Source organism: Chrysemys picta, chromosome 1, assembly GCF_011386835.1.
Source record: "Chrysemys picta bellii isolate R12L10 chromosome 1, ASM1138683v2, whole genome shotgun sequence".
Lineage (NCBI taxonomy): Eukaryota > Metazoa > Chordata > Testudines > Emydidae > Chrysemys > Chrysemys picta.
In genome coordinates this window covers 82978347-82992094 of record NC_088791.1, presented here as the reverse complement: position 1 = coordinate 82992094, position 13748 = coordinate 82978347, and the positions used below count along the sequence as shown (strand labels likewise).

General features: G+C 41.3%; 1 protein-coding gene across 1 annotated transcript in view; it reads right to left on the bottom strand.

Annotated features, from left to right (window-relative positions):
- The window catches only part of PLXNC1 (plexin C1), a 104294-nt gene that overhangs the window by 72535 nt on the left and 18011 nt on the right, over positions 1 to 13748 (bottom strand). The window contains exons 3-6 of the mRNA XM_005306481.5: positions 13369 to 13503; positions 11474 to 11574; positions 3370 to 3484; positions 1133 to 1292 (exon numbers count right to left, since the gene is read on the bottom strand). Of these exons, the coding sequence (XP_005306538.3) occupies positions 1133 to 1292; positions 3370 to 3484; positions 11474 to 11574; positions 13369 to 13503 (511 nt within the window). The remainder of the gene's footprint in view (positions 1 to 1132; positions 1293 to 3369; positions 3485 to 11473; positions 11575 to 13368; positions 13504 to 13748) is intronic.

The following is a 13748-nucleotide window of genomic DNA, read 5'->3' as shown; positions in this document are numbered from 1 at the left end:
CGGTGTGGGGCCAGAACAGGCAGGCAGCCGACCGGGAGCTGCCTGTGGTAAGCGCCTCCCGGCTGGAGCCTGCACCTTGCACCCCCTCTTGCATCCCAACCCCCTGCCCCAGCCCAGAGCCCCCTCGTGAGGGTGACCAGACGTCCCAATAAAATCAGGACTGTCCCGATATCGAGCAGTTTGTCCTGCGTCCCGACCGAAGTATGGTCGGGACGCCAGTTGTCCCGATATTTTGTTTCAGGCGTTTTTTTTTTTTCCTTGTTGCTCTGGGCGGTGGTGACAGGCAGGGGAGCGCCTTTTCAATTGTTACACTCACCCGGCACGTTCGGGTATCAGCGGCATTTCAGCGGAGGGTACTTCCTTCTTTGGCGGCAAGGCTTATTACCCGCCACCGAAATGCCTCTGAAGACTCGGACGGGTGAGTGTAACTATTGAAAAGGCTGCAGCGGTCCCGATATTTTGGCTTCTCATCTGGTCACCCTACCCCTCGTGTACCCAAACTCCCTCCCAGAGTTTACATCCCGGCCTGCACCTCAACCCCCTGCCCCACCCAGACACTCCTCCCCAGCCTGGACACCCCACAGTTGAGAATGTTACACTGATTTGTGACAGTCCCTGAAGGATTTTGGATCTATAAACCAAAAATGACACTAACAAAAAGTAAAACTCATGAAATGTCCAGTGGATTCTATGAGATTAGGTACAGTGACACCATATGACCGCTGCACCCAAACTCCCTCCCAGAGTTTGCACCCCTCACTCCTGCATCCCAACCCTCTGCCCAAGGCTCAGCCCAGAGCCCACACCTACAGTCCGAACCCCTCGGCCCCCCCCAGAGCCTGCACCCCCTCCCACACCCCAACCCATGCCCCAGCCCAGTGAAAGTGAGTGAGGGTGGGGGAGAGCGAGCGACGGAGGATGGGGGGAATGGAGTGAGCGGGGAGGGGCCTTGGGGAAGGAGCGGGGCAGATCCTGGGTTGATTTTAAATTCAATAAGGGAACTTGTGAGTAAAAAGATTGGAGACCACTGATCTACATCTTATGCTCACTGGGCAGGTATTCACTGTTGGTTTTAATCAGTTATAAAGGATAATGAATAAGTATTTAACATGTGGATGCTCAATAAACATACCCCTGTTGCTTAGTGCTGAATTATTTAGCTTGCAAGAACAGTTCATGATTTGTGGCTCTTCCTTTTTGCAAAGTACTTGGTCGGTTTTTGTCTCTTTCACAATACAAACAAAGTGTCCTTTGGAGACTGCTGAAACATGTCCAATTGCAGTCACAACAATCTAAAAAAAAAAAAGTAAAAATAGAATTGATTACTTGCAATATTTATTAAATTGCCTTTCTGTCTTCACACAAGTTCAAACTATATAAAGTGCAGAGAAAAACGACCATGTCTGAAGCAGACAGATTCACCAGAGGCCTGTCAAAGGGAATTCCAAGCAGGGAAGGAGACAAAAAAGATGTTGATGAGAGCTACTGCACTACTGACTTGTTAAAATCAGAGGTGTGTGAAAAGAGAGAAACAGTATTTTTGAATATTTTCACAACTGTTTAATTGAATTTTGCTTTGACACTGTTATGCTCCTTTATATTCCCTTTTCACAAATATTTGTGCAGGTCTGTATAAATGTTCATGGAAAGTTAACTTTTGGGTCTATATCCAAAATGCATTTAATTACAATATAAAATCTGTTTTGTACTAAATTGGTTGGAAGTAATTTATAAATGTTAGCTCATGCAATCAAGAAACAAAATCAATATCATACAAATTGGGTGGCCAACCACACAGCTCAAAAAATGAATACTCAAAGCAATACTTGTGGTGAACAGATAATGAGCAAACCCATAAACCGAATTTTGTTTGCAAGAGACTCCAAACAATCTCAGAGAGTGAGCAAATTAGTACAAAATGCAGTCTGTTCATGGACAATTCTCCAAAGGACAAAAGGGCTGGGTTTGCCCAATATATTAATCAATATGAATTGTTTACCTCACTCAAGTCAAGAATAATTGGTCAGGTAATAGTGGTAGTGCTGATTGCAGGTGGGACACTTGTAATGGTGGCAGGAGCAGTAAGAGTGACACTTGCATCTGAATAAGCTATAAACAGCTTTAGGCTCATGGGGTTTAGCAAACATATTTCTATCTTTTTCTTATTGCCAGAAATATGTCTCAGAAATGGAGGGAATATAGAAAAGAGAAGCAAAAACAATCATGATGCTAGAGTGACTGATGTATGAGGAAAGATTAACAGAGGTAAAGATGAATAGGCTGGCAAAGAAACAACTAAGCTGGGGGACATGAAACCAGCCTACAATGATTTAAAGGATGCGATCAACGAGGAGATAGAAGAAGTATTTAAGAGGGTACAGGGGATATATCAATATAAAGGGATGAAATTAAGACTATTGAGACTGAACCCCAGAAAAAAAATTCTAAAAGTGAGATCTACTACAGAAGGAGCGAAAGCTGCACTGGTATGCATATATAAAACTAGACTCCACAGTACATATTCTTTTTTTTGTGCTAACAGGAGGACTCTTTTTGAACTCCTATAGAATTTTAAAAATAACTCTGTAGTGCACAGAGCACTGGGCTGGGACTCAGGAGACCTAGGCTCTCTTCCCAGTTTGACCATTGGCCTGCTGGTGACCTTGGGCAAGTCACGTCACCTCTCTGTGCCTCAGTTTCCCCGCATGGGATATCAATGCTTACCTCTTTTGTAAAGCATTCAGATTTACTGACAAAAAGCACTATCCAAGGACTAGGTATTAATATTATTATATATCAATTATTAGAGCAATTTCTATAGAATCTTACTGATTTCATCCCTATTAAGTTCTCTGTGGGCTTCCATCTGTACATATATTCCATTTCTCGTTCCTAGGATCCTGTGATTTTTTTTTCTCTATTCATTTTCATTTCAATATTTTTGCAAACACTAGTGTCACGGTCTCAAAGATCATGTTTGTATTTGTGTGCATATGCTGCCTTGTAGTCTGACTTCTTATAAAACCTGGAATCCAGTTAGTGCATTTCATAAATACTCCCTGGACAACGTAAGTGATAAAGTCACAATATAACTAAATCACTCCCTTGGGCAGCATAATGAAGTACTGAGTCAGCACAATAAAGCAAGGCCTTATGTCCCATCTTGTGGCTGAGAAGAGAAGAGGTATAAGGGGAGCATCTATCATATCTATAAATTCACCCAGTTAGAGTATCCACTATATTTCAGTTTTTGAGATGAACAGGTGCTGGTTTATGGAGTGTACTGACCAAAAGAGGAAAGTTACTGTAAGTGACGCAATAGCACATTTAAAATGACAAACAAATACACATAAAACTGTTTTTACATACCTCGTTTCTACCAGTGAGACGTATCTGGATTGTAAGGCATTCATCAGCTTCATGTGAAATGTTAACCCAGTCCCTTGAGTTATCTGAATGTGAACAATCTCCTTTTAAAGTGCACCTAAAAATAATACCACATATACACACACAAAATTTCACTAGTCAATACTTCTTTATACTAGTTTCAGTACCAGATGCAGTGCTGTAATTTATTCAGTATCTTACTGATTTTTAACAGGAACCCGTCTGCTACCACAAAAAGCTATAGGAAAACAGTCAGACAAATCTTCTAGTCGTATTTAGCATTTCGAAATAAATACACAGCGTAGTCATTTATGCATTTAGGCCCTGATTCAGCAAAGTATTCTGAAGTCAATGGGACTTTGTTTAGAAATGCACTTACACATCTGAGTTAAGATGGTCTTAGGGGGCCTCAAGTCTGGTCCAAAGCCCACTGATGCCAATGAGACTCTTCCCACTGACTCTAATGGGCTTTGGATCAGACCCCTGTCTCTGACAAGGTATAGCAAAATATATTTTGCTAGCATTAAAGTATAAATTAAATCAGAGGTGGGAGGGGTAGGCACATGAAGTTCAATTAATATCAAACTGTTGTAGAAAATATACACTGTAAATCAGACTGCACAGAAGTATGTTTGGACAGAAGACCATGGAGCAACTAGGAATTTTTGAAATATTTTAATAAAGCATTCATTTCCAGGAGGCAAATAATAACAAAACTATTCAAAACTGGTTTGTTTGAACCATGTGGAATGAAAAATATGATGCCTCAATCCCGAAAACACTTATGTGTATGATTAACTTTACTTAAATGGAACTACTCAAGTACCTACAATTAAGCATGTTTGGGGCTTTAATTAATAAAATTCCTCAAGTAACAGATCCTGACAGGGGATTCAATGGGATTTTTCAGGGATCACTATATGAAAGTATGTTTAGACAAACAGTGAATTATCCTAAAAGGAAAAATGAATAAAAGACTGAAGAACACCCCCGCTCCCACCCAAGGTGCCTAAAAATCAAGATGTTGGCAGCACAAACAGAATCTAGCAAGTGGCCACTTTCTGTGTGCTCTAACTCAGGAAACTGAATTCATATTGCACCAGAACCTGCTGAGGCCCTCACAGACAATGCTCAGATCCTAACCTTACTGCAAGAAACTAACAATGTGGTTGACAAGGTTTCAGTTGAACTAAATGGGACAAATTCAGCTCTCATGTACACTCTTGCAACCATACTGACTTCAGTAGGATCACACAGGTGCACAGGAGAGTAACATTAGACCCACTGAGTGAGAAGTTTGATCAAAGGTGCTCAGTGTTAAAGAAAGAAGGAATGCAAAGCTCTGTATCTATTGTATCTTGCAGTTTATAAACAGGGAGACAGACTAACTTCAGCAATATTAGCAGAAAGACAGAGATGAGTTTAAGACTGAATCTCTTAAATTATATCCAGGGCAAAGATATTTGCCTGAAGGGTCGAGAATGAAAAACTTTCTTCTAGATTATCAGAATATCTAATTTATGTGATTTAAATAAGAAAATTCTAACACCTACATAGCAAAACTAAGAAACGATATTTCCTGAGTTCTGTTTGTTTCAGGCCCTGGACAATGTGTCCTTCTCTGCCCCAAAGGTGGCCTTTAATACTCATGCACAATACTAAAAGGAAAGGTGATTTTATAGGAAACAGTGACAATGGAAAGGTGTAACACACAGAGCCCCATCACACCAAGTTCTTATTACTCCCCAGTACCAACTGAAATGATGTTTGACATGTTGGTAAAGCACACTTACTTAAGGGTGAGATGATCTTGTTATATCCCTATCCTTAGGCCTGGTCTACACTACAATGTTAACTCAACATAAGTCGCCTTGCCTCGACCTGTTTATGCACGTCTACACTCAAATTTGACTCCAGCCAAAGTAAGAATCCCATTACGGCAATGTAGTAAAACCACCTCTCTGAACGGTGCAGAGCCATGATCAACCTACTCTGACTGATGCAGTGAGAGTGTGGACACTGCACGACCTGAGTCAACCCTAAGAGTCCTCCCGCTACTGTCCCACAATGCCCCTCTCCCTGCGACAGTGATTGCTCTTCTCATAATATTAAATTCCACTGCCGAAGGATGAAAGAGACCAGAAGCCTGCCCCCTTCCCTCCTTGACCCCCCCCCCATTTTTGAAATGCCCTTTCCTAGTTGCCTAACTTGACGAACACACCCGGCAGCTCACTCAGCAAAGTTCTATTTTCGGAGAATCAGAGTATCTTTATTAGTTTCACACCAAATATTACAGAATGCATATTGGCAGTTAAGAAATCAAACAGTTCTTACAAATGCACTTCACGCACCCCAGAATTCAGAGAGTGTCAGAAAACACCCAGCCATATTTATAAAGGTACAGCAAGCACCACACAACTCCTAGTGGCAGGGAAAGCCACAGGCACAGTAGTATTTATTATTTTGCAGCAGGCACAAGGGAATAGATGCCAGGAGGCAAAAACCAAAACAATACATACTTTAAACTAGAGAAGAGAGATACTCTCTCAGGACAGCAAGAGAGAACGCTAATGTGGCTAACTGTAAAAAGGAATCTTTAAAGCCTCCCTCAAATGTATAGCTCCACATTGGGCTCCTGTAACAGCCCTGGTGTCAGGTTGTTCAAACTAGCAGACAGCCACTCCACCTTGCCCCTCCATCCTGGTGGCAGCTTTTCTCTCTTTGCCTCACGTATATGATGCCTATACAACATGCAGCTATAACCACTGGGATTTTTTCCTCGCTGAGACTAGTGAATAAAACACCAGCAACCCTTCAATCTACCAAAGAACATTCCACAGTCATTCTGCACCTACTGAGCCTGTAGTTAAATCTTTCCTTGGTGCTGTCAAGGTGGCCAGTGTACGGCTTCATGAGGCAGGGGAGCAAGGTGTAGACTAGGTCCCCCAGAATCACTACAGGCATTTCCACATCACCAAAGGTAATCCACTGGTCAGGATAGAATATCCCTGCATTCAGCTTTCTCAGCCATCCTGTGTTCTTAAAGATGAGAGCATTATGCACCTTCCCTTACCAGCCTGCATTGATTTCAATGAAGAAGCCCTGGTGATCCACTAGCACTTGTATTACCATAGTAAAGTAGCCCTTTCTGTTGGTGTACTTACTAGCAAAGTAGGCTGGTGCCAAAATAGGGATATGTGTTCCATCTATCACCTCGCCACAGTTCGGGAATTCCATGGCTTCAAATCCATCCACTATTTCTTGCACATTGCCAAGAATCATAGTCCTGCATAGCAGGAGACAATTAACAGCCCCACACACTTGCACAACAATGGACTCCACTGTGGATTTTCCAACTCCAAAATGATTTCTCACTGAACAGTAGCAATCTGGTATTGCAAGCTTCCAGAGCATGATCACCACACTCTTCTCTACTGTTGGTGCATCTCTCAGTCTGGTGTCTCTGCACTGGAGGGCTGGGGAGAGCTTGGCACAGAAATCCAGGAACATGGCCTTTTGCATCTGAAAGTTCTGCAGCCACTGCTTATCATCCCATACCTGCATTACAATGCAATCCCACCAGTCAGTGCTCGTTTCTTGGGCCCAGAAGTGGCGCTCCACCATCTGCAGCTGCTCATGAACACCACCAACAACCTGGAACTTTTGTTTTGCTAGGTCCATCAACAAACTCTCCTCAGAGACATCATCATCGTCCTCATCTTGGTTGTTGCAGTACTTCCTGAAGGTCAGCGTTCTTTATTTGCAATGGTCATGAGACTAGTGCTGAGCTCTGAGGGCTCCCTGCTTGTGTCAGAGACAGCAGACACTGAAAAGTACCACACAAGTTTGTGGCATTTTTAAAAAAATGTCATAAAAATTATGGAACGTGGAAGGTACTATGGAATGGAGAAACTTGCATGTTGGGAACTTGACACCTAGCTTCCCAAAATGCCTGGCGAATCATTACTATCCCAGAAAACACTGAGAAAATGTCCCCAAAGGCAGTGACTCAGGTGGGGGTGAATGGCCACCTGGGATACCTACCCGTGGTGCACCACACTACATAAACACAAGCACTCCTGGTGAGTACACACAGCACCAACACAAGCAGCCAAGTTTACTCATAAACTTTGACAACTATACATTGACATAACTTGCAATGACTGCAGTTTGTAGTGTAGACATGGCCTTAGCCCATACTGTATAAATAATAAATTGGGATCTGTGGTGGGGCGATTGCCCCACACCCAGAGAGGGTGGGCTGCAGCAGGCCTAGGCGCCTGCGCAGCCGCCCAACCAATCAGGGAAGGGCTTACAGAGGGCCAATCAGAAGGCAGATTGGGGCCAGCCAATCAGGGCCCGCCTCAGCCATATAAAAGACTGCCCAGAGCAGGAGCAGTCAGTCTGTCCTAGGCCTTCAGAGGGGAAGGTCTGTCTCCAGAGCTGGGAGGCCAGCACCACGGACAGCGCAGTGCAGGCCAGCCTGAGAGAGTGGGAGAAGGCCCTACTCCATAGCCTGCTAGGCGGCAGGCCTGGGAGGAGGAGGCCTACATAGCGAAGGGCTGTTGGGGAAGCGGTCCAGAGGGATAGTCAGAGGAGGAAAGAGAAGGAAGACAGGGAGACTGTCACCCGAGGGCCTCTGGACCGGGACTCAGAGTAGTGGGCGGGCCTGAGTTTCCCCCCCTTTTGTTTGCTGTGCTACCCCACACACAGCCACGGGCCGCAGGGAGTGGCCGGTCAGGACCACACCTGGTCCTGGATGGTGAGGATCGGACTCGAAGGTGTGGGGCTGTTGTTTACACCCCCCCCCCCCTGGAAGGGGGTGTGAAGAGGCAAAAGGGACACTGTCGGAGGACAGTGCTCCGGAAGAGGACTCCGTACATTGAGGGTGACGCAAGTCCACGCACCCAACGCAGGCGGAACGCCACCCGAAGGGGCGCCCTACTGGTTTGAGCTAATTCCCCAAGACGACCAGGAGGAGGCGCCACAGTGGTGAGGAGTGGTCACAGGATCTAACAAAGCCACATAATTTTTTTGATCCGTTGGGTACTTACAAGTGGCTACTGGTATCTGGCAGACAGTTAACAGCTATCAGCATTCAGATTCAGAAAATTACTAGGGAGGGAAAGAGCTATGCATTAGAAGTGAGCAGGTGAGGGTATCTGGAGCCCAGTCATGATGGAGGCAGAGAGCTGGGACTGGATCAGTGGTACTGTAAATGAGGGAGCTGGGACGTGGAGGGAAGGGAGGACACAAAGAAATTGATGTGAATGACTGGGAATCTTGAAGACGGGAGTAAGTTTAGAAGGACAGAGTCTGGAAATGGCTGAGAGCAAGTGGCAGATTTGACAGAGTCAAGGTGGCATGGTCCAGTTTAAGTATTTGCAATTAATTTCACAATGAGATTTGCAAAATGCATGAATTTGTGTACAGACAGATGCAGAATTGAGAATTTGTCGCATCTTTACCAGCAAGCAAAATATTTATTCTGTTAAAGATCCCTTTTTACAATGTGCATCACTTCATTCATATACCATGAAGAGCACTATATCTAGATGTACAGATTCATTACTGTATGATTAAGTTAATAAAGGACCTTCACCTAGTTTACCACTGTGTTAACCAAAAAGTCATTTTGGTTTACTGTACTTCATCTCTTTATCGTCTTGCTGCAATATGCTGGTTTCCTGGTGCAAAAGCACAGCCCTTTCTGAAGAAATGTGGCCTGATTTCAAAGTGCTGATCAACTCATTTCCCACTGAAATCAAGGGGAGCTGCAAGTGCGCAGTACATTTGAAAATTAAGCTGCTCTTCAATAAGAAAAATAACACAGATGTGTTAAGTATCAGAGGGGTAGCCGTGTTAGTCTGGAACTGTAAAAAGCAAGAGAGTCCTGTGGCACCTTTAAGACTAACAGATGTATTGGAGCCTAAGCTTTCGTGGGTGAATGCCCACTTTGTCAGATGCATGTAATGGAAACTTCCAGAGGCAGGTATAAATATGGAGGCAAGGTTGTCTTCTTTTCCTATATGAAATGCATAAAAAATATTAGCACCTCCAATTGGATTCATTCCAACATACTTCAGTTAAGCACAGAATTACATGTGGAAATTAAATACAGATCCAGATGAAATGCTCTATTTTGTTATTAAAAGTTTTGACAGACTGAAGGGAATGTATGCACTAGCCCTTATTTAATGAAAAAGTAGAAAAAAAAATTTTTTGTTTCATGTATACAGATGTGACAAGATGTACATATTTTCACATCAGAACACCATCATTTAAATCAATACTGATAATTTTATCCCTTTAAAATCAGGAGATGATAATAAGTTTTATTCAAATAAAGGGAAAGTGTATTTAAGACAAACATTTATCCTTAAGTAAAAGAGCAGATAAGGATAAATTATTGTACAAAGAACAATATCTACTGACAACAACAAGTGTAGTTCTGGCACATGATAAAGATGTATTACAGAGTATATTGTTTTTAGTGTATATGTAGAAACTTAAATAAAAACATTTGTTAAAAACATCTCCACCTCTTTTTCTAAAAATTCACTTTTCATCCTCAATTTGCAAAAACAAATACATTAATATTGAAAAATCGTGTGGGTGTTAAGTAGGTTGCATATTACAGTAATTTAGTTTCTTAAAAATGCAGATTTTCTTTCTCTCCAACAGATGGAAACTTTTGGTGATCTCTCCCCTTCATTAACAGGAGATTTACTGATTAATAGCTCTCATCTATTCTATGTGTAACTTCTCACACAGGAAACCTGAAAAGCTCAATAAGGGTAACATAAATAACAAAAGAACATAAAAACAGGAACAGCCATGCTGGGTCAGACCAATGGCACATCTAGCCCAGTACCCTGTAGTGGCCCATCCCAGATGCTGCATGGGCAATGAATAGAACCGGGCAAATACTGAGTGATCCATTCCCTGTTGTCCAGTCACTGCTTCTGGCAATCAAAGATTTAAGGACACCCAGAGCCTGGGGTTGCATCCCTGACCATCTTGGCTAATAGCCATTGACGGATCTAATCTCCATACTGATGGACCTATCCTCCATTAACAACATAGTTTTGGTGGAACTTCTGTTCTGGGTCAGCAAAAGACAACTTGGATAAAACAACTTAAAAAATACTTGATTACTTTCCACCAATATCCGCCTATGCCTGGGTCTTCAACAGCAGTCTGTTAACATCAACGCAAAACAAACCGGATGGGATTAAAATTTACAGCAGTCTGCCAGACCTGCCCATGCAGCTTCAAACAAAGCAACAAAACTAATGGCAAAAATGGGAGATGCTTAGGAAGTTGTTCCCTACTGACCTAGAAGAAAAATCTTCCTAACATTTTGCATAGAGAATCAGACAAGAATTCTAATACAATGAACCCTAACTGCTGAAGGAGATTCAGGACTTTATTTATATTTTCACATACAAAATATGCCTAGCATTAAAAAGAGGGTCTCTAGATACCTGTTCATGATTTAATACAACAAGTGATTTTTTAAAACAGAAGAATTCACTCTTCTCACCAGTCCTACATAAATTTCATCGGGAGATCCTAAATGTCCAGAGGTTAACACAGCCCCTGGAAGGCGTGGAGCCCCTTCTCATGTAACAGTAAACATGTCATATATTTATAGCTAGAGGGCTTCATAAAAATTTCCCTATAGCTGAAGACACACTTAGGGCTTGTCTACTCTTAAAACACTACAGTGGCACAGCAGCATTGCTGCAGCTGAGCCACAGTAGCATTTCAGTGTAGACATTACCTACACCGATGGAAGAGGTTCTCCTGTTGGTGTAGGTAATCCATCTCCACAAGAGGTGGTATCTAGGTTGACAGAAGAATTTTTCTGTCACCCTAGCACTGACTACACGGGGGGAGGGTAAGGCTAGTTTGACTATGTCTCTCAGGGCGTGAATTTTTCACACCTCTAAAAGACATAGCTATATCGATATAAATTCCTAGTGTACATCAGGCCTAAGTATATTCTGAATACAGCCCTGAATTATTAAAAAATAACATTTAATTATGTTTTTGTATGAAAGTCTAAAATATCAGACAATACCTTTTGCTTAAATGACACCATCCACAGTGTGGATCCTTTGCAGATAAACATTCTTTACAGGAACCATATTTATTGCAGTTTGCAACCTGTATTCTTCTCACCTAAAAATACAGAAAGCAATAACTTACACTGAACCGTACTAGCTCTGCTCAAAAAGGGCAAAAGGAGTAGGGGATCCAAAGATATTTTAATATTTATACTAATCAGCAAACTAACATCAGTACAAAATTTGCCCTGAGTTTTTCATGAACCTCATAAAATGAATGTTTATTCTTTGCCTTTAAAAAAATCTACAGCAAGCAAGTGATGTACTTAAAAAAAATAGATATCCACTGGATATCTATGAAGTTTTCTCATTAGTTAACTCGTAAAGTAAGGTAAATTTTAGTCTGGAAAACTAGCTATTAGGTTCTAACTTCTGAAAAATCCCATGTTACCATAAGTGGATACGGGAGAAATACTGGAGTAGCATAATGAATTATGTAGAATAGAAAGGGGCATGTTTATGATGAATCTTCTAGTTTAGCAGAGAATGGATTTTTGCCTCTTAAAAATCAAATTTTTGAATGTTGCAATGAGTGTGCATCCAAAAATGCATGTGCAAAAAATGCATCTCTGCATGCAAATAGATATTTGCATGTATGCATTGGGTAACTACACATGCAAACTGGTACAAATGCATGGAATTATGAAACGTGTTCAAAATTCCATTTTAGTGTGCAAAAACAGGTTATTGTGGATGCATGTATATTTGAAAATTTGTCTCTAATATTCCAATTAACCATTTTCAATATGAAATAATTTAAATGAAAACTATGAACATTATTTATAAATGCTAAACTTTTTCCTGATTCAAAATATTTGCTTATAAATGGTATTGCAGGCATTAAGATTGTTTGTTTTTGTTTATTGTGGTTTTGCTCAGGCCCTCGATCAACTCTTATTCGAAATATATACAAAAGAACCCAATTTATTTGAAGGTGTCTGAAATAATTAGAGGATCAGATCATTAGGGGAATTTACTAACAAACTTAAGTCTGTACTCAGGATCAGAAGTCTCCTTTTATGAAAGATCTTGCTAAGCCCCTAAGCAAGGTTTTGGAGAGGTATTTATTCCTAAATGTTTCTCCATAGTAATTTGCTCTTCCAACAAGACTAAAGAACATCAGGCTCTTTCTTCTAAAGATCTAGACCTATTTTTAGAACAGTAAACTTTTGCACTTTGAGATTCTCCATCCTTGAAAGTCAAGGGGTGTCTATAACAATTTGTAATCATTCTGCTAGATTTTAGGGTAAAAATATGATTTTCACTGGCACTGAAGAGACTTTATCGTAAGGGAAGGTATAAAGGTCATGGGTGAAATCCTGCCCCACCAAAATTAATGGCAGTTTTGCCATTGACTTCAATAAGGCCAGGATTTCAAACCCATATCTCGAGTTAACATAATTCAATAGTACTGACTGCAATGCCTGCTACCAAACGCCGCACATTATAGAGAACTAGCCCACTGGCTCAGCGCTTTGTTCCCACAGTGTTTATGAGACTTGTTCATCAGCAGGTCTTCTATGCAGCTTGTGTTCAGTCGTGACTGGTTCAAACACTCTAGTCTCAATCCAGCAGAACACTTAACCATGTGTTTAACTTTAATCATATGAGTACTCCCTCAATGGGAGAACATAAAAGTCATCATGGGTTTAAGTGCCTATTATGAGCTCTGCAGGTCTAAAGCGAAACTTTGGGGGATGCAGCCAAGCTTTGGTTAACTGCAGTTTGGATAATCAAGGTTTGATTGTAATTCAGTTGAAAAGCTCTACTTATACAATAACAGAAAATGTATTAAAGTGTTCAAGATAGCAGTTAATCATTTAATCATTTTATCTAGTATTGTACCAACCTTGTTAGCAAATGCCAGATATATGTAGTCACTATCCACTGGGTCAAGTACAAGTTTGGGAAAAACAGAAGATTCTTCTTCAATTTCATACAAAATCTCTGGGCAGTTCGGTTCCATATTGTCGTTAAGAATAGCCTAAAAACATGAGATGTAAAATTATCCACTAAACCCCTTAATTAACAAGAAGACAGTTAATATTTTAATCATAAATCCTTTCCATGCTCTGACAGTGGCTACATCATTAGACCACTTAGAGGACTTATTGTGATCTGATTTCTTTAGAATGTGTCTGGTTCTCATAATTCAGAAAGTTGGAGGACAAGAACATCAGATCATATTTTCTGTAGCATAGAAACTAGATATATTTTGTACTGAATCTG